Genomic DNA, 27,842 nt, shown 5'->3' on the forward strand with positions numbered 1-27,842 from the left:
AGTACGGGCAGTCGCTGCTGAGGCAGCACACAGTGGGAAGTGGAAAGAGCAGGAACTTTACGTGGACTGACTGGTCCTATCTCCAGCCGTACCACTAGCTGGACATGCAATCTTTGACCCGTTTCCTGACTTCTCAGAGCCTTGATTTGCTTGTCATTAAAATAAGGATGGAAACTCAATCACGAAAAAAACAAGAGCCCAATTCAAAAATAAGCAAAGGACGTGAACAGACATTTCTCCAGAGAAGACACATGGATAGGGCCAATAAGCACATGAAAAGATGCTCAACATCATGAATTATTAGGGAGATGCAACTTGAAAGTACGAGATACCATCTCACACCCATTCAGAGGGCTTCTGTCAAAAAGTAGAACACAGGCAGCGTTGGCCAGGACGTGGAAAAACTGGAACACCTGGGCACTGCTTGTGGGAACGGCGACCCACTGAGGAAAACAATATGGCGGTTCCTCAAAAATTTAAAAGTAGAAATACCGTATGATCCAGTAATTCCAGTTCTGGGTACAAGAAGGAATTGAAAGCAAGGACTTGAATGGATGTCTGTACACCAGCACATAGCAGCGTTACCCACAAGAGCCAAAATGTGGAAGCAACCTGTTCTCAGCGGAGGAATAAATAATCGAGATGTGGTGTAGACATACAATGGATTATTGCTCAGTCTTGAGAATGAAGGAGAGTCTGACACATGCTACAACATGGCTGCCCTTGAAGACATTTTACTGGGTAGAATAAGGCAGCCACAAAAGACACGTTTACTATAGAATTCCACTTCTAAGAGGTAACCAGAGTAGTCAATTCCATAGATACAGACAGTAAAATGGTGTTCGTTGGGGGCTGGAGGGAGGAGAAGGGGCATTATCATTTAATACGTGCAGAGTTCACTTGTGCAAGACGACAAGAGTTCTGTGCATGGTGGTGATAGGTGTACTTAAAGCACAACGAAAATGTCCTTAAACCATACACTTAAAAATGGGTAAGATGGTAACTTCAATGTTACACATTTTTTTCCCACAACAAAAGAAAGAGAAAAAATGGGAAGGGTCATATCCAGCATAGATGTTCCCATAAAAATTAAATGAGATGTGGGAGGATCTGGCACACACACTGGATGTTTCCTTCCCCCTCCCTTCCCTTCCTCTGCTCCGGGAAATACAGGAACTCACACCTAACTGTCCCCGGGGAGGCTCGGAGGGGGATGGGCAAGCACATGGGCCTGGGCTTCAGGCAGCTGGTGTTCTGCTGCAGGGGGTCCCCCCATTTGGAGAGGGTTTCCTCCCTGGTAAATGAGAGGAGGCCCTGAACAGCAGAGAGCCCCTCCCTGAGCACAGTCAGTCCAGGGTTTCCAGGTGCCCCTGTCCTCAGCTTGTGATCCTCCAGGCACACACACGTTTGGCCCGTGCCCACTGCGGGCTATGAATGGAAGTGTTTCTTCCCCCTAAAAAAGAGACGTGGAAGTCCTAACCTCCAGTGTGGTAGAATGTGACCTTATTTCGAAACAGGATCTTTACAGAGATAATGAAGTTAAAATGAGGTCATTAGGGTGGGCTCGAACCTACTATGACCGATGTCCTTACACAGAGGGGGACGATACACACAGAGGTGCACATGGGGAAACAGCACGTGAACATGAAGGCTGAGATTGGAGTGAGGCATCTGGAAACCAAGGAACACGAAAGATGGCCAGCAAGCCACGAGAAGCCGTGAGAAGCCTTGAGGCCTGGAACACTGTGTCCCTCAGAGCCCTCCTGATGAACCAACCCTGCCGACACCTTGCTCTGAGACTCTCGGTCTCCGGAACTGCAGGACAATCGGTCTTTGTCATCTTAGTCCCCCCCCCACAGTGGGCGGCAGTACCGTGTTAGAGCAGCGCCAGGAAGCTCAGACACCACGCAGCAGAGAGCCCTGACAGAATCATGTGTTTGAAAATCTGTGAAGTTCCACGGAGCCATGGCAGTGGCCACCGCGCTGGGGGCAGAGCCTGCCCTCTCCCTGCATCCACAGATCTGGGCCTTCCCGGATCCCCCGGCCCCTGGAAGCCCCTTCCGATGCCCCTTCCGATGCCCCTGGGTTGGGAGGAGAGGCCCCGTGCTCCAGAAGACAGGGCCTCAGCGGCCCATGCTGGGTTTATTATTTATAAGCTGCTGTCATCACTTTGGTCTAACCCACTCGAAAGAGTTTTTAATATTTCAGAAACAGACAAGCTTAGCATTGCCCAAGCTGATTCGCAGTCTTAGTCATACAAACCCTGCCCCACAAAGGAGGCTGCGAGATGACTTCATGCTAAATGTCTCCATGGGCACGCAGAGGGAAGAAATGGACCCTCAGGGCCCTCAGAGTCCCCCAAGCAGAGCCCAGACACAGTAGTCAAGAGTGGTGTGGCCTCTTTGAGCCCAAGCCCGGCCCCTCCCGGCCCGGCCCGGCCCGGCCCTGCTCCCTGCCAGGCAATGGGCCAAGGCCCCCCCGGGCACGTTCTCCCACCAACTCCTCCAACAATGCCATTCCCCCCACTTCAGACAGAAAGACACATGGGTCCGAAGAAGTTCAACAACGTGCCAGAAGCCGCACAGGGAGGGATCCGAAGCCAGGACTCTAATCTAGCTCCAATTCTGCACAAACGAATTCTATTTCCCTACTAAGCTGTATTTCTGGAAGTCATTTCAGGTAAAGGCGACAGTTAGAGCCAAGCTCCAGGGTCACAGACCTGAGGGCCGGGGCGGGGGGCGGGGGTCACCTCCAGCTGCGGATGTGTAATCGGTGCACCTGGGGTGTATGCCAAGCAGGGTGGGGGGCACTCGCTTCATGATCCTCAACCTGGATTATAAAGGGAGTTTAAGGTTTAAAAAAAAAAAAGTGAAACACAGGCAGAAAGGCTTAATACAGCCTCTCGGGGATGGGAAGTCGGCCCAGGTCTTTCTCTGCAACATCTTGAAGAGACGAGCCAGGCTCTCCCTTCCCACACCGCTCCCACCATCCTGACCTGAGGAACACTGAGACCCCAAGTCTCAGGGCACATCCTCCCCTGCAATCTACCCCCAGCGGCGGGGACCCTGACGGTCCATGACGCTGGTGCCAAAGGCAGAGATTCTGTGGCAGAACCATGGGTAACATGGTGTATAGAGACGCTATTAATGTCTCGAGCGTCTTCTCCTGAAGAGAGATCTCTCGAGCGAGCACATTTCCATGGGGCGGAAGTCTGAAGCCATCAAGTGAAAAGGGCTTTGCTTTCTGCGACTGTTCCTCCTACCCAAGGACTTCCTTACTCTGTTGTAGTTCGTTTCCTTTGGGGGAAAAAATCACTCTTCCGTTTTAAAGAGCCGATTGATTTTGTCTGCAAATAAATAAATGACTAAATTTTCTTCCATGCTGCCTCAAAGTTCCATTTAATACCATCATCTCTGGCCATGTCTTGAGCGTCTTCTCATAGGAAGGGTGTTTGAAGTCCTATTTGATCCACCACGTCCTGGCGATGCCACACTCTGGGACAGCTTCTCCCTCCAGGGCTCATTTTCCCATTTGTAAAATGAGGACGATAATATCAAGTCCAGAAGTTACACCCCGAGCACTTTCCATGAACCGGCCCATCATCCTCACGATCTCACTTCATCCCCACAGTGACCCGACAAAGACAGGCATCCTGGGTCCCATCCCCATTTTGCAGATAAGAAACTGAGGCTTATCGAGGTTAACTGGCTGGTGGTTACAGGTGGTACAGGCCGGGTTTGTGTTCAGACTAGCCTTATCCCAAAAGCCACGCTGGAACCATGACGCCCCCTGAGGGGATTAGATTAAGTAAGATAGCTCAGAGCTCCGTAAACTGGTTCACTGACGGTTGTACGACTGGGGAGGGGCGTCGACCAGCACAGGCCGTTCGAGGGTGGAGCCTTGTGCCTTGCCCTACTCAGTGCTGGACCTCGAGACCCTTGGAGCGGCAGCCAACTCTTCCTGACCCACCTCCTGTCTCTCTGGGGAAAAGAGGCCACCAGCACAGTGGTGACACCACCTCTGCCTCATATGCTGAGCCAAGGGGCGGCAGGAAGAGCACGGCCAGAGACCTTGGCTGGACGTGTTACTCCAGGAGCCAAGTAGATCCAGCCAAGTTCAAGATCAACACCCTCCCCTCCATGCGGGCATGCGCGAACACACACACACACACACACACACACACACACACAGGCAGTACATACTAAGAGACCCTTTGACATGAGGGAGGGACGGGTGGGGCCTTGAAAAACCCAGGTTTGGGGACATCTCTTGGGGAAGCCGTAGGGCAGCTGCACGCGGGGTGGAGTAGGGGGTGGGGAGGACTTGTCCTGGTAATTGCACCCAGAACTGTCCAGGGAACCCCCTCAGTAAACCGCTGCTCCTGCAGAGACGGGGCGCCCGACGCCCACTGGCACACATCGAGGACCAGACACTTGGACCTTTTGGGTCTTGGTTTTGCTCAAGCCATCACCATTTGTTTCTCCTGAATTAAATTTAATTCAAAGGGTTGCCCTGGGCCCAGGAAAAGGCCAGTGAGCTAGGGTAAGATTGTCTGACAAAGGAAGAGTCTCCCAAAGTTCAGTGGCCCCAGGCAGCGCCCTCGGGTGGGTCTGGGTGGAGTGGGCTGAGCCTGGGGCCTGTCCCAGACTGTCCCAGAGAGGGGGCGTGCGGGTGGCCTTTCCCGTGTCTCCAAGCAGGCTCCCAAGGCGGGGACGACAAATGCCTTTATCGGCCCCTCACTGACCTATAAACAGAGAAGGTCCTAGAATACCTCTGTCTTAGCTGCCCCACTCTTCAGCCCCGGCAAAAAACCAAAACGGAACAAAAAAAAAACCTGTTACTTTCTGGTTCCAGCCTCATCGCCCTTTGCTTTCCCTTCCCGGTCGCGGCTTCCTGCCTTTAAATTCCCCATTTCCCAGTGTGACGGACCCCCTGGGGGGCACTTTAGCCACAGAAGTCTATGAGATGAAAAGCTTCGTCACAGCTCTGACATGTTGGTGGGAGTCCATGGTGGTCCAGAGAGGGGGCGACCTTCATCCCTGTGGTGGGCCCTCAGGACGATCTACTTCTGTCTGTTCACAGAGCCTAGGATGGCAGTTGGGAGGAAGGACGGGGTGTGTGTGTGTGTGTGTGTGAGAGAGAGAGAGAGAGAGAGAGACCAGGTTCCTCTCTTCCTGCCTCTTCTCTCCCCTGTCCTTAACGCCAAGGCCTCCTCTCCTGATTCTCCAGACCATGGCTGCCTGGAAGCCCCGTGGCACACGGCGTCAGCCGTCCCAGGCTCCCAGTGTCAGCTCCCAGCTCAGAGGCCTCCAGCTAGGAGCGAGGGAAGGACTGATGCACAGAAAGGTCCCCATGGATGAAGACAGGGGTCCTCTGCCTTGGGCACCCGGAAGTCCTTGAGAGAGAGGCTGCTGTTCTCTCCACACCATGTCTTAGATGCACAGCCTCAACGCTGACACCGGAGAACCAAGAAGGCGAGAAGAGAAAAGCTACAGGGGACTTGACCAGATGGAGCCTTGACTGGACCCCAGACCCACCCAACTCCAAAGTCCCAGCTCCTCCCAAGGGGCCACTCGGCTTCCAGAGTCAGACACCCCCGCGTGCGCACACAGCAACAGACACCTCCTGCATTTTGGTCACCTGGCTGGGCCAGGTCTTCCACAACGACACTCATTGCCAAAGCAGGTGGGTTCCGCGGTCTCCGGTCAGAAAGTGCACACTTTCTATGGCCAGGATGGATTCCCACACGTCACCAGCTCGGGGGGTGCCCTTTCCCTCAGAGGGATAGCGACAGCCTTCTTTGCTCTTTCTGTTGTGCTTTTAGATGACATGATGTTGCAACTGTCAGAGGCTGGGAGGCAGCCGGGCAAGAGAAGTAAGACCCAAGCACACCTCCCAGGCCTTATTTCCTCAAAGCTCCCCCTCAAGGGAACGCACGCTCAGATCGGGCCCATGCACACAAGCACGTTCTCCCTCCACAGGGAGCCTCACACCCTTGGCGGTCCTTCCTGCCCTGGCAGGAGCCTCCCTCCCCTCTGGCCACAGCAGAAGAGATCGTCCCCGAGGGCGGCTGCAACAGACCTGCCTGCCTCAGCCTGGCCACTGGGCCTTGAGTGTCTGCAGGGCCCTGGGAAGATTCTGGATTCTGATCTCACTTGCGAGCGGTGGGTGTGGTGCTGCCTGGCAGGGAGGCCTGCCTGCTGCGCCCCCTCCCAGTGCTGCCCAGAGCCCTCCTAAGCAAGGAGGAGGCCCCTACCCAACCACCTCCTTCCTCCCCTTCCTCCCCAGCTGTCCTCATCACAGGGCATTTCTGTCTAAAGTGCCACCTGCCGTGCCCATGGCCCCAACCCCACCCAGGCAAGGGGCTGCCCTGGAGCCTGCATGTGAGGAAGGGGCACATTTAACATTTCCTTTCAAGCTCGCTGCCACACAGAGATGTCGAGGAGGGACTGGTGCCTATCTTACAGGTCAGAAAACTGAGGCTCAGATCTGCGCCAAGGCCTAACGCAGAAACCTCTACACTTGCCTTTACACCACGAAAAGGTTTGACTTTCAACCTCAAGCTGAAGAATGCAAAAAGGAAGCCTGTCAAGTTCCCTTACCCGATCCTATGACTGAACGATTTTGACGAAGGCACGAAGACAGCATTTCTGTTGGGTAGTGGTAATCCCTCGCGTTTCTGCACCAGGTTTGACCTTTCCCAGCAGCTGTGCAACAGGCTGTCTCCTGTTTACAACGAATGATCCGTGGAGGTTCAGCAGGTTTCGTGGGGTTTTTTTTCTTTTCAATAGAGGCCATTCGATCAATGTAAAACTAAACCTGATTTAATGGAAAGACTCATGTTTAAAATTTTGCAAATCAAAATCATTTCTGTGTCCGATTTTTTAGATAAACCAAACTACTAGATGAAACTTCCATGCTGTCACAGAAGGACCCCAGGGAGGGAGTCATTGGGCATCGGTGGGCTGGCTTTGAGAAGCACACACACGCCCTCCTGCTCAGTGAACACCATGCTGGGGCCGGCAGCCAGGTGACAGCTGGCTCCTGGTGGCTCGTCTCGGCTGCAGAGCCGGCAAAAGCCCTCCTTGCTAAACTGGGAGACTTTGGGCAAGTCACTGAATTTCTCTAGGATCTCAATCTCCCCATCCTTCCCATGAGGCTACTGGTGCCTGACCTACAAGAGTGGTGATTCATTATATTGTCCAATATATACTCATTGAGCACCTACTGTATGCAATGGATTCTTCTACTTGCTGGAAATAGAGTAGGGAATGAAACAGACAAGGTCTCTGTTCTCATAGAATTTATTTTTTAATGCAGACGGCGGGGAGAGAGGTAGTAAACCAGAAATAGGATTATTCCCAATGATGAAGACAAACAGAAGGAGGTGACACAGTGAGCGGGCGCACTGCCGAGTGTGGGGTTATATGGGCAAAAGGTGAGCTGAGACAGATGAAAAGGAGCCAGCCAGCTCTGGAGAGAACAGTGAAGACAAAGAAAACTTGAAACGCGAGGGCCCCAGGTGGGACAAGTTAGGTGTGTCTGAGGGACAGAGCACTGGCGAGCCCAGTTGCCACAGCCACGGGAGGGAGAGGACAGAGAGCGGCGAGGCTGGGCACCCAGCCCCGCAGCCAGCCGGCAGTCGGTGCCCACGGATATCATCGCTCCCGGTAGATGCAGCCTGCAGAAAGCACATAAACCAGCAGTTCTGGAAGGTGCAGAGTCCAACAGCACTACCAGACCCTCATGACTCTCAGACCCATCATGAGACCTAGGAAATAACTGCGAATGCTGTCTGTAGCAATGACAGAAACTAATAGAGAATTTAGTCTGCACCAACCTGAGGAGTAGGAGAGGCTCTGAATTCTTTTTTTTTTTTTTTTCAGATTTTTAAAATTTATTTGACAGAGAGAGAGAGAGAGAGATCACAAGTAGGTAGCAGACGGGGGCGGAGGAGGGGGTAAGAAGCAGGCTGAGCAGAGTGCCCAATGGAGGGCTCGATCCCAGGACCCTGAGATCGTGACCTGAGCTGAAGGCAGAGGCTTAACCCACTGAGCCACCCAGGTGCCCCGAGGCTCTGAATTCTTAATCCTCCTGAGGAGATGGTACCCAAAAACTGGGTGGTGCTCCAGCCACAGACGGAGGAGGGACACTTCTCACACCTCCAAACTCACCTCTGGTGTGAGAACTGTCCCCTGCCAGCACCTGGACACACTCCCGCCCCACAGCCCAGAGACAAAGACTGAAAGGAAGAGGAGTTGAAGGCTGACCCGCTGGCCTTCTCAGTACAGGCCACGTGGAATCTCACCTTGGTTTGGGAGTTATTAATAAAAAGAAGCACCTATGGATATCTCAGCTGCCATGGCCAAGATCAACTCACACTCAAGGCTAATTAGATGGAAAAGTCCAAGGGCTAGCCCACGAAGACAATCCCATGGCCAGGCCTGGCTACATAATTTGCATAGCCCAGTGCAAAATGAAAATGCAGTGTTAAAAAAATGATGACATTTTTAAAAAAGATTTCATTCATTCATTCATTTAAAGAGCATGAGCAGGGGGAGAAGCAGAGAGAAAGGGAGAGACAGAATCTTCAGCAAACTCCCCGCCGAGCATGGAGCCTGACACGGGGTTCCATCCCATGACCCTGAGATCATGACCTGAGCTGAAACCAAGAGTCAGATGCTTAACCGACTGAGCCACCCAGGCGCCCAGATAAAATGACAAACAACTTCAAAATGGTCACAGCAGAGCGCTAAGGTGAGCATAAGTCCCTTCTACCAGCCGCCGCGAGAGCCACTGCACGAGTCGTCTGCACATAAGGAAGCCAGCCTCAACAACGGGGTGGGGGCAAAGTTTTAAGCTCTAGCACCAGTAGAACGGAAAATGCCTGGAAATCAGACCTGTGTGATCTGCTGTGACCTGCTGTGACCTGGTGTGGGCTGGGGAATGGAACCTTCCCCCCACAAGACTCCGCTTCCTTGTCCAGAACAACGGGGATCACAGGATCACATCCTCTGCGCTGCTGCCTTGCTGGGTGTGTTAGGAGCGGCCAGTGAGCTCAGGAAGGTGGAGGTGCCGGGGATGGGGAGGTCCCGCAGCGTGCAAAGGAGCCTCAGCGTTCCCCAAGACAGGCAGACTGCTTGATTTCTGAAGAACAGTGACATTCCCCAGCAATTAAACCAGATTAACATAATTCAAACAAAACATCTAATTTTAGCTCCGTGTAACAATTCCCCCTCACCAGAACAGACACCGCTGCCTCCCCTTGTAGGAGCTCAGCACCCGAGAGAGAGAGAGAGAGAGAGAGAGAGAGAGGCAGGAAGGCAACCAAACCACTTCGACACAGGCCTCTTCCCCAGGCAGGCACCAGACTGTTTCCACTTCACAGCCGAAGGACATGCTCCTGGCCGCCTTCTGCTGTATCCAGCACCCAGAATGCGGAGCATTCTGCTGGCCTGGTTCCTCGGAGCTGCGCTCGGCCACGGAGCAGGGCTCAGCAGTGACAGCAGCCCCTCTAGGACCAGAGACACGGTGACAGCCCGGCACAAGTAGGAAGCAGGAGCCCCGGGACTCTCCCGGGGCCCGGGGTCCCACGGCCTCAGTTGTCCTGCCCATGAAATAGGGACACTGACGCCTGATTGGCCTCCCTTGCTCCAAGAGTTGTTTAAGACGTTAAGGATTATTATTCCGTGGGTCTCTGCTGAATGAACATCACCAGGTTCATTCAATCAACCCACGGGTTCTGGGGAGGCAGAGAAGACCAGCTACAGCACCGTGCACAGACCGATGAGAAAAAGAAGCGTTTAATCCCAGAAACGCAGGCAGTACCCAAGGGTCAGACCCAGCCCCCACAAGTGAAGAATGATTTTTACATTTTTAAGTGGTGGGGTTGAGGGGTGGGGAAGAATAACATTTTGTAACACATGAAAATAAATGCCATTCAAGTTTCAGTGCCCCTCAGTAAAGTCGTACTGGAGTACAGCCCTGCCCGTTCATTTGTGTACTGTCCGTGGCTGCCTTTATGCCACAGGGACAGAGACGAATGCCTGCAACGGAGACTAAAAAATACCGGCTCTCTGGTCTTTCACAGTAGAAGTTCATCCTCCTCTGATTTTAACAAAACACTCAGTGCTGTGACACAGAGATTAGCAGCACTCGTGGAACACAGAAGAGGTGATTTCTGCTTCATGAAGTCAGGGAAGGCTTCCTGGAAGGGGCGGTATTTTTTTCTGGATCTGCAAGATGAATAGGAGTTCATTTCGTAGCCAAGAGGAGAAGGGTTTCAGACTTGGTGGATAGCACTGCCGGCATGAACAAGCCCTGGGGGACACGGCAGCATGCAGGAAATGACCAGCACGTTATTTACAGAAGATGAAGAGGAGGAGGAAAAGGAGGGAAGGACATGAAGCTGAGAGAAGACTTGGGCCAAGTATGAAGAGTGCAGCGCACCTGCAACGGAGCCCTCCTCGTGCTCTCCTTCCTCAAGAAAGCAGCACAGTGAGATAGTAGGTATCTAAGACACATAATAGCAGGTAACCAAGGTAGATAGATGGGTAGATAGACAGACAGGCAGGCAGACTCAAGGGACAACGCCTTGCCTCCAAATAGTACCCAAAGTGCCAGGCTCAGGCCCTGCTCAGCCAGGAGCCTGGGGGAGGTCACCCCCTGCATCCAGGCCTCGGGTCCCATCCTTAGAATGATCTGGTCATATCTGATGAACGCGTCTTGAAAGCCAGGGAAGCGCAGAACAGATTAAGTGCCCACACCAGGCCACGGCTGGCAGCGCATCGGGCCCTGAACATATCCAGAGCTGCACGTGGTACTGAAGAGAGTTAATTAGGGCAGTGGGACGAGGACCAGTTTGGAATCATCTTTCCAGGGCACATCTCCTTCCATCAGGCCCAGCGAGGGCTCGGGCTCCCCGCGGCCTCCTGGCGGAGGTGCCGGTAGTTCCCTGCAGCCCCTCTGCCCGCGGTGCGGAAACGTCCGATTTCTGCATGTTCTTGCTGTGCTGCCTTCACACGGTGGGGCTGTTTCTCCCCGGGACAGAAGAGCCCCCATTCCCCCTTCCTTCTCTGAGTTCCCCCCACCATGTGCTCAAAGAATCACAGCTTGCAATTCCTCACCAGAGCACAGAAGCTGTAGCCTGGAGAGCCGGTTCCGGGATTCGCTTGGCCAGTAGAGACAGCTGCGTGATTTGGGCACTTCATTGCCTTTTTCTGGAGGACAGTTCCCCGCCACGACCCCAGGAAGGGATGGGGTATGAGATCTCCAAGGTCTCTTCCAGGCTGCTATATCAGCCGGCCCACTCCGGGCCCTCTGTTCAACAGGTGAGAAAACAGAGGCCCAGAGAGGTGAAATGATTTTCCCAAGGTCCCCCAGCTACTTCCTGAGGGGCAGAGTCAGGACCAGCATCCTTGGTTCCTCCTGGTCCCACTCTCTGGCACTGGTCCCGCACTGCCTTGTGTGTGTGTCTGTCTGTATCCCTGGGTCCAGCCGTAGCCCTGGGTCTCTCTCTGCATCCACAGATACGGTTCGTATCGACACCTGTGTCTCCTTCCCCACCTCTGTCTATCCCACGTCTATGTCTCCATCGCTAGACCCATATCGGCGGGATTCGCTCTGTTCTAGGGAATGAACGCCTTCTCATCACAAGTGCTCTTGAGGATCACGGAGGGCGGCAGGGGTGGGGCGGTATTTTATCTCTGAGTCAAGGGTAGAGTTCTCACCAAGCCCTGGGCTCTGTGTTAGTGCTCACATGCCCCTCATCCTCCCGGGGCACTTACTTTCACTACCTTTGATCCTCAGAACACCCCCAGAGGCCGGAAGGTGGAAGTTTCCAAATCCCATAGCCGGTATGAACTTCAGCCCTCGCTCTCATCAGATGCATGACTTTGGGCAAGTTACTTCACCTTCCTGAGCCCTCCTAGGTCTTCATTGGACTGTTGTGCCAGCCCCTCAGGCTAAGTGGGCTCAAGTCAGGAGTATGCGGGTCCGAGGTGCCCCTTGCCTTCCCTCCTCTCTTTCGGGGTTGGGGGGCAGGGGACAGTAGCCACTGATGGCTGGGCCTCACTGTTCTCCTACTGGACGCTGGGCAGGTAACAGACAGATGGAAGAAAAAAAAAAAAGAGGACATGACTGGATCCACAAACCCCCATATCTGGTACCGCCGGCTTGTTATAAAAATCCAAGACTTTAAAAAACAAAAAAGAAAGAAATCCAAGACTTTAGCGGGACGTGTCCAACATTTTGACCCCCGGCTCCAGTGCTCACTGGCATGTGAAATGCACTTAACCTTCCCGAGCCTTCCTCTGCCTTCCTTTCCTCCCGTGTGAAATGGGCAAGCAGCTTCCCGCTTCTCCAAAGGGCTGTCGGGAGGGCAACCGGAATCAGGAAAGACCTTCAGCTGGGGCGGAACTGGAGTGCTGACCTCTTTCAATAATACTGACTCCTTGGTAACTCAGTCAGTGATGAAGCTGGGATTTTCCAAAAATGTACAATTCCTCTCTAAAAGGGAGTCTTTAAAAAGCCATGATTGTCTGGCAAACCACATCATGTATCCAACAGCAAATTGCCTGTTCTTTGGGCAGTGGGTTTGCCCCAGTCTGCTTTCCAGGAAAATGCAGGCAGCAAGGGTTGCTCGAGCCCCCTCCCCCATTGGAGGCAGGGCCTCCTGGGCTCCCCCAAGCTCCACAGGCTCCCCCAAGCTCTACCTCCTGGGCTCCCCCAAGCTGGGAGTGGGGAAGGGAGGGAGGATGCTCACTTTGCTCATGACCTTGAAAGCAACTCAGCGTGTGACAAATCCAGTCACCTTGCACTGAAAATAGAAGGCTCTCCGCCTCCCGAATTCTCCATTCACCTGCCGCAGGTACTCTCTGCCCTCCCAGAGGTTATGCTTTGCTGCAAACATAGAAGGAAGTACCTCACCGGCCTCAGCAGAAGGTTTATAGAGTCACAGGGGAGTCTGATTATACAGGCTTTCCAAAAGCATACACCCCAAGGACCGGATCTGTTCACCTTGAGCATGGCAACCTTCCAAGAGCCCAAGAGGCTCCCATGCTTTATCAGCACACCTTCTCTCCTTGACCTGCCCTCGGGAGTAGCAGTGTCGTGGGAATAACAGACCGGATGGGATGAGTTTCAACCAGCTGAACCAGAACCCTACATTGAGCGGCCCTTCATACTTTTGCTAACATTCCTATGCCCTGCAATCTGGTATCCAGCTGGACCACAAAACAGTCCCCCTCCCCGCCCCAGATTTTGCCAGCACACCTGATAAGCCGGCTGGCATCTAGGAACCATTTTGTCCCATGGCGTAAATTCGCAGAATCTCAGAATCATGGGTACCCCCCCAGAAGCCCTCTAAATCAATCCCCTTATTTTAGAGGAAGGGAAACTGAGGCTCAAAAGAGCATGCAAAGGTACACAAGAGAGTGGAAAGAAGCAGGTCTCAGCTCTCTTAACTCCAAGGTGTATTCTTTTTATCCACAACCACAAGAAGTTAATGCTTGTAAATCAGAGGGGTGATATGGAAGGAAGGAGAGGCTCCAACATTATTCATTTATTCATTCATTCATTCACTCATTCATTTGGGGGGGAGGGACAGAGGGAGAGAGTCTTAAGCAGACCCCATGCTGAGTGTGAAGCCCAACATGGGGTTCGATCTCACAACCCTGTGATTATGACCTGAGCCAAAACCAAGAGTCACAGGCTCAACTGACTGTGCCACCCAGGCGCCCCAGGAGAGGCTCCATTAATTGCCAGGGAATGATTTCATTTCCTGACTGGGTCCATAATCCTGTGTTGTCCTGGAACTTAGCTGAAAGTGCCATTAGCTTTAAAAGCCTTGGGAAACTCCCCGGACCCATATATAGTGGCTGAGTGGGAAGGGATCCTGGATGCCACCTTCCCAGCCTCCCCTCAGGGCTGGCACCCCTTCTATCACATCTCTGACCCAGATTCAGGAGAGCTGCTTGGAGGAAGCAAAGCTGGGCTTTAAGAGAGAGTAGGGAGTAGGCTGAGTTCCAGAGCGGACCCGGCGTGTGAAGGTGCAGGGCTGGGAGCACCGTATGGGGGGTGACGAGGGATAAGACCCCCAAAGCAGGCAGACCACGAACAGCCTCGGGAGCTGTGGGACAGAGTCTAACTTTATCCTAAGGTGACGGGAAGTACCAAAAGGTCTTTGTGAAGGAAAGACACGCCTATCCCACAGTGTTTGTAAAAGCATGACTCTGGCTCTAAAGTCAAGACTGGATGGGAAAGGAAAACCCTAAAAGGACCTTATTGCAGGAATGATACGTGGGCAAGAGCAGTGGAGACGCAGCTGGGGCGGAGAAAGGCGGATTCACAGGCAACATCCTAAATGTTCTGCCCACCGATGATGGTATGGCTTCACCCTGGGACGGAATCGTAACGTTTTCCCTTTCTAGGTCCTGTTGGGTGTGGGCCGCTGCCCACGTGGAGTGAGTGTCGACATTCATCCACACGGCTTGTAGTCCAGATGTCCCCCCCAACGCAGGTCTGCTCAAGAATGAGGGCCAAGGGCTGAGGCGCCTGTGACAGGGTAGAAGACGTTGCTCGAAGACCTTGGTCGCAGTCTACTCTACCTAAAGCAGGGAGCGAAGCCCGTCTGCTCGAGAAGCCTGCAATAGCAACCTGGTCCTGAACACAGTGCTCAACATCGTAGCCAGCACGGGGTCCCTCCACGGGCGCCGCAGCTGTCCCCGAGCAGAGGAGGCTCTGCGTGGTCACACACCGGCCGGCCCACGGCATCCCCAGGCAGGGCAAGCCAAGCAAAGGGGCTGCCCTGCCCACCAGCACCCCCTGAGCCTGAGACCAACAGGGCAGCGTTCTGGTTTCCAGAGTGGCTGAGACCAAAGCAGCTCTTTCCAATGGCATCCAGAGGAATTTGCCAAATCTCTGTGCCAGTGGAGAGTCTCAAACCTCCAGAAACGCAATACGACTCTATGGACATTCCAGACTTTGAAGCTTTTCTGACCTGAGCTGTTTCCGATTCTTCACTTTGGAGTTTTAGATCAGGTTCACGGTTCTCCACCATCTTTCCTAATTCATTTAAGAATGTTCACCCTTTTTTTTTTCCCCAAGATTTAGTTATTTGAGAGAGAGAACAGAACAGAACAGAGGGAGGGGCAGAGGGAGAGAGAGAACCTTAAGCAGGCTGCATGCTGAGAGCAGAGCCCAGCACGGGACTGGATCTGCCCACCCCAAGATCACGACTTGAGCCGAAATCAGGAGTCAGACGCCGAACCAACTGAGCCACCCCAGTGCCCCCAGACTTTCACCTTTTAACTTGTATTCAGAGTCAAAGAAGAGAAGGCCAGTGGTCCCATTCTTAAAAATCTTCATTTATTGGTCTGTTTGGTGGTCTAAGTGCAGACAGAGTTCTCTCTGCCACCCACCCCCACATGGATACTCAAGGGGGTTAATTAGCAACTTGCCCAAAGTCCCCAGCTCGAAAACATCGGAGCCAGGACACCAACACATGCCCATCTGAACCCATGTCCCCCCAAAGCTCATATCTCTTTATTGCTGCATCGACATCACCATCAAACATGACTCCCCAACACGTCCTGAAGTCCTTTGAATTTTCTGGTCACCTTGCAATGGGAGCATACTGGAATCATATGGGGCAGGGTAACCTAACCTCATCTAGGACTTGGGAGGCAATGTTCACACTGAATTCTGACAGGCGAATTGGCATTCGTGTGTGAACAAAAGACTCAGCAGACAGAGGCGCCCGGCTGGCTCAGTGGGTAGAGCCTGTGATTCTTGATCTTGGGGTCATGAGTTCAAGCCCTACATTGGGTGTAGCACTTACTTAAAAAAAAAGAAAAAAGACTCAACAGACAGCAAGATCTGAAGGCAGAGAAAGCACACATATCCTAAGTACCAGAAGAAGCTCCGAGTCCAGCTGAGTGCAGCGTGCAGAAAAGAGATGAAATGGGAAAGACAGTTATGGGCTAGACTGGTGGCAGGCAGGGGTGGGGGTTCCAAGGACTCCAGAGTAATGAGCCTGGACTATATTCTAAGGGCAATTAGGAAGCCACAGAAGGATTTAAAGGAGGGAGTGCCGAAATCCAATTTGCATTTTTGGAAGATCACTCTGGCTGCCGAATGGAGGATTAGACCCAACACACACACATTTTCAAGTTGGTTTATAATGGATGGCTTCACATGCCAAGACCCAACGGCCCAGACTTTTGGGACCACACTCCAGCTCCGTTTTGAGCCAGTACATTCTGTTACCTACTTGGCTCTAGTCCACACCACCTTGGAATTCTTTACTGGGGGGTGTGACGTCATCTGTAAATTCCAGCTTTCATCTCCAGACACGGAGGCAGAGAAGGCTGGCTCTCCTTTCTGACAAACCGGGCATCCTCTGCCTTTTCTTTTAATTACATTTACATTGCATTTTTAATTACATTACATCTTAAACATATTCTTACTTTTTTATTAGAAACATATTCTTAAAGACAAATTCTTTTAAGCATCATTTGTAGTGAATAGATAGCATTTTGCCATAGGGGTGATGGTGCTGAAGTCCTTCGTTGAAAAGGAAGTCAGTCCTGCCTCCCCACGCCCCTCCCCCCACCAAGCCCAAGGGCTTTCTTTCCCTGCAGGCGAGAGCGTCCACCAGTCAGATCTCTTAGTTTCACAAGGCTGGTAGGGCTTATCACGTGCATGTGCCCTAGTTAAAGCAATCACTCAGAAGATGTGCACTCCAGGGCCTTACTGGAGAACGTAGACTAGAACCGACACCTCTCTTCCACCGCCAGCCCAACAGACTCCCTGATATTTAAGAACATTTTCTATTAGCTCTCTCCCTCTCTCAACCAAGAGCTCCAGGAAGCTACCTGACAATCCGTGGGATGAATCCCAAAAGGATTCATCATTTTCTTCCTAAGCTCTTTCCCTCCTCTTTCCTAGCTCAATGAAAGGCATCACCAACTAACTAGCCCAACACCAAGTCAGAAATGAGGTCTTGTGAACATTTAATCATACACACACACACACACACACACACACGCGCGCGCGCGCGCGTGCGCTAACAGGTTAACATAAGTCAAGATCAGCCTTGACTACTTACTGGTACCCACTCTATTACAACAAAGACTGGTTTTTTTCTACCACCCAAATAGCTAATTTGCCACACACTTTCCATCCCCAGATGCTGCCCCAGCTCAAATCAGCCTGCCCCTCAGCTGGATTAGCCTTCAACATACCATAGAGTTTCTGTGGCAAGGCATGGGAACTGTTCAGACGTCTGCCTGGAGCCCCTCAGGTTGCCTCTGCCCTTTGGACATGGCTGGATCCGTGCCTCGGCTCTCTCTGCTGCCCCTTCCGGGGCTCCCTCACCCTGCTTTCTCTGTTCCCATTGTTGAGCCCACAGTTCCCAGCCCACCACCCCCTCCAGACCCTCTTGCCTGCCCTCCACACAGGCTATTGCCTCCGCGGAATGCCTGGCCCACTGAAAACCCATCCTCGACCCCCGGAAGCCTCCCGGGCCGCCTCCCCAGGCCATCCCTCCTTCGGGCCTGGCCAGGCTTACTTCTCCCATAGGACTGGCCACAGTGCTTAACCCAGCCCTTTACTTGCCCTGTTCCTACAGGGAATGAGAGTCTGACCCTGGATGCGGGTGGGGTCAGGCACCTGTGTGTTCAGCAAGCTCCCCTCGGGTGAGGCGTGCATAGACCAAACCAGAAAGCCTTTGTTCTGCTGGACACGCAGGTGCCCGACCGCACCCGCACCCAGTGTCAGACTCCGCAGAAAGAGACGGGGCAGGTCTGCGGTTAATGAGCCCTCTCCCCCAGCTGGTCTGATACTAGCAAAGTGGAGGGACCCCCTGGCCCCATTACCCCGTCTCTTTCCCCATGGATCTCACCTGGGTGTTTGGGAGCTGTCCTTCAATCTCAGAACTGAGTGGAGGAGTCATAGACCTCTTTCCTTTTCCCTGTAGTGCTTCCTCTCGCACGGTGCCCTCCTCTCCCAATTCCACTTTAATAACAGTTGCTGCCTTCTAACATCCCATGCCTGTCTTCTTTCTGACCGCACTCTGCTCCCTCGGCCAAACTTAGACCACTTGACTTCTTCGGAGCGTCAGAGGACACCCCAGGCATCCAGCAATGGATGGATGGGAGAACTCCCGGCAAGAGCCGGGCCACCCTCCCCTCCCGTTCCCAGCAGGCCCCGCCTCCAAGTCCAGCTGTCGGCAAGTAGTTCACATGAAGGCCCAAGACCCCCGGGGGGGCCAGGGACTCCTCCACGTAACAAGCAAAAGTCTCAGAGAGGAGGAAAGAACAGAAGATAATGGCAGAAATGCTGGCACTCTGTAGCTACTCGTTATTAAACGATTATATGGACAAGAAGCTGACTATCTGGTAGGCAGAGAAATCTCCCACACACACAATAAAGGGGAAATAGCCATTTCGTGAAGCAGAAGAGCCAGAAATAGAGCAGGTAACCCCCAGGATTTGGTTTTCAGCCACTCTTTTCATTTGGTCTGTGTCTTAAATGGGGGGGGGGGGTGGGTGCTGGGAAGACTCCCACAATCACAAAGGCTGCTCCTGAGACCCACAGAGGAGCCTGTGGACACGCATGTCCCAGCGGGAATCCAGATGACAGCGCTCCCGTCCTAAACCCAGATCACCTGCTTCCGCTCTGTCCTGGGTCACTCGCTTCTCTGGCAGCTTTCCCATGAATTTGCAAGTCCTTCCGGTGAAGGCAGGGGAAACATCGTCAGCGCTGTCTCCCTTCTCAGTGCCTCACACAGCCTTGACTGTCCTGAGGGCGTGTCATATACCTAAGCAGGCAGCCTTGGGCTGAGGTCTACGAATAAAGCTCGGAAGCCAGGCTGGGCTGGAGCTCCACTCTGCGCTATGTGAGGCTCCAGGGAGACGATGCCTGTAGGACACGCAGGCTCTTGATAAATAAAGACCCCTCCTTTGACAAACAAAGCAGCCTGCTTTTGCCATAGCATTGTCAAGGATGCTCTGAAATGGACAGAAATGTACTAACTGAAGCGGAAAATGTATTATGGCCTTATCAAAGACACGGAGAAATGCTCTTTGAAGGGAACCACCCAGTCACATTGGGAGCAAAGGAAACAAGTTGTTGTTGTTTTTTTAATTGGCTGGCCATTAAATCTTCTTTGCTTTAGCTTTGAGTGTCCATAATGCACATTCCCCTTTCTTGGAGCAGGTGTTACGTGTCCACTCTGAAGATGCCCAGAGTCTCCCTCGAGGGGTCTAGTCTGCCCCTAACACCGTGTGTTCCATTATCTTGATATTACACACCCTGGATTTATCAGCCATGGTTCTACTGGTGATGGTAGTCTCAGATAATTTAGGAGCCACTGTCATGTTCCCCTTTTGATATACAGTTACATTGCCATGTGGGACTTTAATAAAGCCCATCTCAAAGCTTCCAACTGGACCCATGGAGCTAAGTCTGCAATAATAAATCTTGTCAAAATAGGATATTCATTCCTTTCCTGAAAATGAAATGAAGATATGATTTAAAGTACCTTTTCTCATTTACCAGCACTGAAATAATAATATGCTGGCCTTCCCAGGCACATATCAAACTTTCACACCCCTGACTAGAAGGCCAGGCATGAGCTTTGGCATTGGATTCATTAGAAAGAATACTTTAATTATAATCGTTATGTTGTTAACGATAACCTTTTAAATATCAGGGGAGTTTTAAAGTTTACAAAGCACACTCACCTGATTCTCAACCCTATTTTGCAGATGAGCAAACTGAGGCTCAGAGAAATTCAGAGGCTTATTCACACACATGTAGCCGGAACCTCCAAGACTGACTCCTAGCCCACCATGCTGTGAGTGAGAGGATTTTGAGCTGCTTTCCCAGAACCGGAAATGGAGGTATGGAGCCAAGCAAAGCTTACTTGGTTTTTTCCAAAATGAAATATTGATGACTTTGCTTTAGGCAGAATAATTCAGGGAAAAAATAGATTTACTTGGTTCCAATTCTGTAGGGCCAACTCTTCCAAAATCAAATAGAAAGACCAAGAAAAAACAAATCTGAAAATCTGAACCAGTTACATGTAGCTTCTGAATCAATTCAAGTCATAAATATTTATTGAATTTGTAAGTATGAAGACTCAGGCTTTGGCTTCAAGGAGCTTACACTTTAGTAGAAAGGATAAAACCAGAAGGAGTGCCCGCACAAGAGTACACTCCCCACCCCCCACGCCCGCCCCTCGCAGGACAAAGGTCTACAGGTCGGAGGAGGAAACAGGGCGTGGAGGTAAGGAGAGGACATTCAGGAAGGGTTCCCTGAAGAATGGACTGACAGGCTCTGGCACCAAAAGAGGAAGACGTGGATGAGGGTTCTGCCTCTACAAGGGCGTTACCGAGGCAAAGTATGGGGATGAGCTCAAATAGGAGGAGTGCCTGGCACGTGGTCCTGTTCACTAGTGTCTGCTCATTTTTGTTGAAAGAAGGAGGAAGGAGCCTCAGACTAGGGTTAAGAAAAAGCCATAGTGAGAGGAGATAAGCAGAACTGGTGAGCCAGCAGTTTGCCAGGCTGAACAAGGGAAGAGACAGCTCATGGGGCTGCCCGGCATGGTCCCCTTCGCCGTGAGGCTGTGTGTTTCCGGCTCTGAGTTTGGGCTGCCGCCCCTCCTACTTTGAGCAGTGGCTGCGAGGAGCAAAAGATGTGCAAACTGCAGAGCGCTGGACATCGTTGAGGGTGCAGTGTCTGTGGTCACAAGACCCTGCTCTTTTGGTATAGCGAATGGTTGGGGGGTGACGGGAGCAGCCCGGGAACGGCCCCCAGCGCCATGGTCCCTGCAGCAGGGCGGGAAGCACTGGGTTGGGAGAGGAACCCAGAGCAGACTGGGAAAGTTCGCACAACTTCAGCCACTGCCAGTAGCTCCCAGAGCTCCAGAACGACAGGCTACGGCCAGTTTTTGGAGGGTCCTGAGATACCAAAATAAGAAGAGATGCCAAAGCAGGGTTACCAAAGTTGTGGTGTATTTTAAAGCCTCACAAGTAATAAATTAACACCTTTAATAATGAACATGCAGTGCACCTTGGTTATGCTATCCAAAAGCCAAAGAGAGACTTTATATACAAGGATCAATCCATACGGCGACATATACTCGTGATGTAATGTGGCAGCAGGACCTAGATTTAAAGATATGTGCTGAACCCCATTCTCTTTCCAGCCTGTCTTCCAGATCTCAGATGGAAAGGATTTACGTCTGAGACCCTTACAATGCGGAGACGTGGGCCCCATGAGGCTCTGGCTTCACTTCTTCCCTTCCTCCCACTCTTGCTCACCCCTCCCCCTCCCTCCCCCTCCCTCCCCCCATCACCCTCCTGGCCTCGACCACTCCAGACTCATGGGGGTCAGCCCAAGTCTCCCCTGCGAGTCCAATCACGGGATCACACACAAGGACAGGTCCAGAGTCCAGAAGCGGGGCTTTGTCCCACGGTGCAAGGTGGGCTGAGTGCTCTCCGGGGCACCCTGCCTGGTCTGGAAAGACCCACGGGCACTGCTGCACAGCAGAGCGGTGAAGGCTACTTTCTGCTCCTTGGCTCGCTTGGCTTGTTCTCTGCTCTCTTCTTCTTGGCTCCTTGAGGCCCTGTGCAAACACTGCTGTTCCAAATGGCTAAAACCACTTGACGTTCAGGGCAGCAGAGACCCTGTAAGAACTAAATGCATGCCCTGTGGTGGAATTCACTGCACCAGGAAATTAGCTCGTCCCACTGCCTACTGAGGACACTCTACGGCCTTGCCAATGATTAGAAGAGAAAGAAACACCAGACTTTCTTCAGATGCCCCCAAAAGACCGTCGAAGTGTATATAGTTCACCTGAAGCCGTGCCTACGACCAAGCCAACATTGAAGCAAGCGGGGACAAATACATTAATCTGCTCATTCAACCAATCATCCCATATGCGTTTACTGCACACCTATTATGTGTCAGGTACTGGGGATATAGCCAGGAATAGGGCATGATCTCTTCTCTCACCAAAAGCAGAGGATAAGGCAGGGGGACAGAAGCAGGCACAAGGAGGAGAGCTCAGTAAACGCCCTCCCAGGGTACTAACAGGTGCAGCAGGTAGCAGGATTAACCGAACCCCATAAATCAGGGCTGAGCTACCAGCCCCTCCTCTCCCTAGCAGTCTCGCTCATGCCTTCATCCTCTCCTCCTTTACTGAATTCTGACCCTCCTCCCATGCAGGGCCTCACTTTCTCTCCAACCTCCCCGTCCTCCTCTCCTAACCTCAAGCCCTGGGTAAACATAAAAAGCACACATCTTCCTGTGCCCAAGGCGTCCTCAGCCTGAGAAAGCTTTCGTTCTTCATGCAAATGCCTGCTTTACACATGCTTGGCCATTTATTTATTTCCACCCCAGCCTTCAGAAGCAGGGGGACTTATCAGTAAATGTCATGGATTCCGGGTTGTTGTTTTTTTTCCTTCTTTAAAGCTGCAGCTCTGACATCCAGCATCTGACAAGGATGCGTGCTCCACAAACAGAAAACTGAATGGAGCCTCGGAAGAATGCAGGCATCTTTAGAGCTCCCGAGTTTTAGCTCAGTTCCCTGTGTCGAGGTGGTTTCTATCTGTGTCAGTCAGTGCGTCACAACACCAGCCTCCACCCCCACTGCACAGCACCCCTTAGCAAGCGCCTGCCCACACAATATCATCAACCATAAAAACTGCAACCAGTGTTGAAGTTACAACCACGGTTCTTTCTACAAACGGGGAGGGATTCGGTTCTGCTCAGTCAGTCCCCACTAAGTAGGTTACCCACGGAACAAACACCTTTCCTTTCCGTAAATTCAGAATGCCCTTGGCTCGGGTATATGTTCCTATGAATTACCAATTCACTGGAATAAAATGTTCGCTTGCCTCCATAAAGTTCCTTCTTCGTGCTGATGACAAGGATGGTTCCACGGCAGCCCCAGTCTGTGGGGACCAACGCTAAAGTCCCCACCTGCTTCATTTTAATCATCTTTCCCTTCAAAGGTTCCTTCATTGGCCCAGGTTAGACTTCACCTCATATGAACCTTCAACCCTGGCCATCTGCTTCCCTACCCCCTACGGCAGCTTCCTCTGCCTCCTCTAAATATCTCTTTCTGCATGGCTCTGCCCTCCCTTCCCTTCCCCTCCAGACCCCTCCACCTTCTTGTGATTTTGCATTTTGCTGTAAGTGTTAACTCTAGTCTCTGAGGCGGCCCTCAAGACTGTGCCCAGAGCTAGGAGTCCTCACAATCATTACGGAATAGAAACGAAGCACCCCGAACCTCACTCCATACCATACCCTCCTTGCCCCAAGAATCAGCTCTGAGAGTTTATGTCACCGCTATCACTTCGACTTAAGATTTCCCTGTTACTGTCGTATCCGTCCTAGCACCCAGGGTACTGCATACGATAATGAATATCCGTATGGAAGATTTCTGAATGTTTACTGACGCAGTATGCTACAACCAGCTAGAAAACAAAATAACCGCTCAGGGGGAGGGAAATCTCTTTTCACCCAGCACGCACAACGGACATAAAGTTCATAAGAATGTAAAGATTAAGACCAAAGAGGTAAAAAGAATATTGAGATTGCCACTCTTCTGTGTGTGTATTCTAGGCAGTTGGGATGCAGAGTTCTATTAAAGGGAGCTTTGTAGGATGGAAAGAAACCAAAGAAGAAGAAGGGAGAGTTCTGTTTTGACTATTGCTCAAAAAAATTATTTAAGGTATCCGGAACATTAAGGAAGAAGCTCCAGAGCAAGAAGTGGGATAAAAACACTGAGTGAGCAGTTTGGGAGAGGATCGGCTTGGCTCCTAAAGCAATAGGCAGGAATGGAAATACAGAGCACGCTTTTCTAACAAGAAGTTCACATTCATGCCAAGGAAGTGGGTGAGCACTGTCAGATATAATCAGACTTCCCCCTGTCTGACTCACAGGATGGGCTCTGGTATTTCAGACCCTAGCAGAAGGACTTGAGATTCTCTCCGTGGCACCAGCCCAAACTCTGATTCACCGTAGGTTTGGGGAAGGCCTCTTTTTTGGTCCTGCTAAAGGGGTGGTGCCTTTGGGAAACTACTATTTACACACACACCATGGAAATCCCTTGAGGGAGGAGGGGCTGGCTCTTGAAGGGGTGCAGGAAAGCCTAGAGTGGGCTGGTTAATTTGGTTACAGTCAGAGAACATCTCTGTCCCTGTGTCTCATCTCTAGGAAAAGGCTGGATGTGGGTCCTGCTGACCAACTGCTAAGTGGAGTGTGACCCACAAGCTGTCTTTTCTCCACACTCTGCTGTCAACCAAGGCTCCAAACTTCTTTCTCAGAGTGAGACAATTTCAGTGGGGGAGGGGGGGGGACCCAAACCAAAAACGTTTCCTTCTCAATCAAGACCAGTGCCTCTGCCCAGAACCCTGAGGGGTCCCATTCCCTGGTGAGTAAGCTTGTAGGCTGTGCCCCACACGGACTTCTTTGGGTTAAAATGGCTCTCCTGACGATCGAGTTCCGCCCTACCTCCACTTCCCAGAACTGCATTGATGTACTCCTGGCCTCCTCCATGGGGAGGGGGGGTGCCTCTAAAACACCTCTCAGCTGGAGCCCTCTACCCAATTAACTGCACCCTCCCTTTACAATGAAAGATAATTCAGACGAAGAGGTGTTTCTCACCAAAGGTGTTTCTAGAGATGCTTTGAGTAAGGTGTAGGGAGACCCCAGACCAGAAGGGAAGTGCCCAACACACCAACAGCTGCTCTAAGGGGTCTGGGTCATGGAGTGGGGGCAGGGCAATACCTTGTCTCGGTATTCCTCTACAAAAAGGCAGACCTGTTCTCTGACCAGGCCCTTGGGCCAAGCTGGACAGCACCCGTGTCTGGCTTCCAAAGGAACTTCCCCTCCTGGCCATCAGTCGCTCATCTTGAGTGACCTGAACAGAGGATGCTGCCAAATGCCCCGGGGGCATGCCTTTCTGCCGCTGGACTCAGAGGGTTAGGAAAGACTCTTCCTGGGCTCGAGAAGGGTCGAGGAAGGACAGGAGACCCTCCCCCCGCCCCACACCCCGGTTCAGAGACTTGGGAACGAAGCTCTCCTTCTGGGAACGTGGGTCACCGGGGGAGGCGCCGGGCAGAGCAGCCTCGGGAGCCCGGAGCCGCAGTTCCCCAAACCAGCTTCCTTGCAAAGCCAGGAGAGGCGGCGAGCCTGAGCGGAGCAGCCCGTCACCCTCGCCGGCCGCTGGGAGGCCGGAAAAGTTCCTCCCGGAGCCGGGCGGGCTTGCCGGTATCTGTCCACGGTGCTGAAAGGTCCTCGCGGCCGCCGGGCCGGCGGGCTTCAGCGCGCCCTCAGCCTCCTGGCCGCCCGCTCTGCCCTTCCAGCCTCTTGCCCTGTCCTCTGCCCCGCGGCACCGAAGCCTCTTCCCTCCTTCTCTCCCACCCCGCGCCCTCCACTCTCGAGCGGCATCAACTCCGCCGGCGCCCGGGTCCCCGCGCCCCCACCTCGTTCTTACGTCCGCCGAGCCCCTTCCCCCAGCGACCACCTCCAGGGCGCCTCTGCCACCGGGCTGTCGCCGCCGCCCCCCTCTTACCTTCTTCTTTCGGTCACGGGAGCGGTTCCTCCGCTTCCTGTTGGATTCCTCCTTCTCCTTCTGCTCCTGGAGGGCCTGCGCCTCGATGTCTTTGATTTTCTTCAGCTGTTTGGCCGCCTGAGCCATGGCGGGTCACGGTGCTCCGGTCCCCGCCTCCCGGACCCCTCACACTTGGCAATCCAGGTGGCGACACCCTCCCGAGGAGGAAAAAAAACGAGTCTCTGCTCCGCGGAGGGGGGAGCTTCTTAACCCACCGCGGGAAGGATGCGACCCGGTCGGCGGGGGAGGCGCCTGCGAGACGCTCGGAGGGAGAGGCGCGCCGCGGCTGCCGGGCGGCCCCCGGATGGCGCCTCCCGCCGCGGCCGGAGCACGCTCACCAGCGCCCGGGACGGGCTCTGGGCTCGGCCCCGCCGCCTCCCTCCCTCCGTCCCTCCCTCCCTCTCCTGCGGCGGCCGCGGCGGCGGCGGCGGCGGCGGCGGCGCGGGGGGCGGGGGCGGGGAGGCGGCTGGTACTGCGGCGAGCGGCGAGCTGCGAGCGGGTCGGGGAGGAGGCGGACTCCAGCAGTTAACGCAGGAGGGCGCAGGGGCCGCTCGCAGCCGGGGGGCCTGGCCGGCCCGACGAGGCTGGGCGCGCTGGGCGCCCGCGCTGGTGCATTGCGAGCGGCCGGCTACAGGCAGGCGGGCGGGCCGGGCTTCCACCACTGCAGTGCCGCCGCCGCGGCCGCGGCCGCCAGACGCACGGGCCCCGGTGCCGTCGGGTCTCAGGGAACAAAGCCGACCACTCTACCCCGAGCTATTGGGGCACCGCGGGGGACCCTACTGAGGGCGGCCTCGCCGCGCCGGGGGGCAAGGGGAGGCTGCGGCGGGCGGCGGGCCCCGCGCCCAGGCGACCCCGCAGACCAGCGCGCCTGGAGGCGGCGGCGGAAGCCACAGCACCGCGGGGCGCGGAGGCCCGGACCGCGCGGCAGGGGCGGGGGCGGGGCGGGGGCCGGGCCTTGGGGCGCCCCCCCGCGGCGGCCGCGGCCTGCCTGGGACAAGACAGCGGCGAGCCTCAGCGGTCGTCCCGCCGAGCGCCCCCCGGAGGGGCGCGCGCGGTGCCAAGGCTCCCCGGGGAAGAGCCCGTTCCCCCCCCACCCGCCCCCCGTCTTTCGCTTAGAGCTTAGGGCCTTTCATTTGCATATTTGCCAATTATAGCTTGAAAACGTGTCCAAGATGAAGTGAGCAGTTTTCCCTTGAGTTCCCTTTTGACGGGAGTGGAACTAGGTTTTTGCACCAAGGACCGCCCAGCCCCCGCAATTCTCAACACTCTCACAAACACACCCTCTCTCGACAACGCCGCCTTTCCCGGTGTTCAGCTTTAAAGAACCACACACCTGGCGTTTGGGTCACGCAGCCGCAAAGGCAGGCTGCGGGAGGAGGAGGGGCCTTAAGCTCACCTACCCCCTCCTTCAGGCGACAGGCGGGAAAACTGAGGCCCCAACTTGGGAACCACTGCCCCTTCAGTCTGGCGCCGCTCCCAACCCACTCCTTCCCATCAGGTAGGACGGAGCTCCTGGCCCACTTAAGGGTAAAGGTGGATTTTAGAAAATAATATTTAGGAGTTGGTAAAGTTTGATGAAATAGTCTGTTTCCTTCTGCCCTAAACTGAGGGCTTGATGCAGACATTTAACGAAGCACAGAGCAGAGCCTGGAGAGAGGAAATCTCTTTTGTGCCTCTCAAAGGGCTCTGAGCTGCACCCCGCCCTGTGCTGTACAAACTTGGGGAGTGGTCAAATCACTCCACTTGCTCTCCAGACTCCATGCTTTTTCCCTTACTGGAACCTTACCTCCCTACGCCTCCCTCGACCCCTCCATGTCCCTATTCCACCACGCACCCCTTCGCGACAACACCCCACACCACCACCACGCCTCTCATCCCCACTACTCCTTCTTAGATGGGAGTCAGTAATTAAGGAGCTGGCTGAACTTTTGCTTTGACCATTGTCCTTCCCCAGGGCTGGGTTGTGGACTCTCTTCTCCTCTCTCTCTAGATCAGCATTGTCCAACTGAAGCTTAATGGGAGCCACGAATCCCAGTCCCCTATGTAATTTAAATCTTCAAGTAGCCACATTTTAAAAAGTTAAAAGAAACTGGTAAAATTAATTTGAATGATTTATTTTATTCAGTGTATCCAAAGTGTTATCATTTCAACACACAAATGGTGTAAAATTATTAATGAGATACCTCACATTCTTTCATACTTCAAAATTCAGTAT

The 27,842-nt window shown here is 53.3% G+C and overlaps 1 protein-coding gene across 2 annotated transcripts in view; it reads right to left on the reverse strand.

Moving 5' to 3' along the window:
* Window positions 1–25,714, reverse strand: part of ANK1 (ankyrin 1) — a gene marked incomplete at its 5' end in the record, with an annotated part of 208,000 nt that extends 182,286 nt beyond the window's left edge. For both annotated transcript variants that reach the window (XM_080796212.1, XM_080796211.1), the window contains one exon: window positions 25,589–25,714. In XM_080796212.1, coding sequence (XP_080652338.1) covers window positions 25,589–25,714 — 126 coding nt within the window. The remainder of the gene's footprint in view (window positions 1–25,588) is intronic.
* Between the last annotated feature and the right edge of the window lie 2,128 nt (window positions 25,715–27,842).

Source organism: Martes martes (assembly GCF_963455335.1).
Source record: "Martes martes genome assembly, chromosome: 2".
In the NCBI taxonomy this organism is placed as follows: domain Eukaryota; kingdom Metazoa; phylum Chordata; class Mammalia; order Carnivora; family Mustelidae; genus Martes; species Martes martes.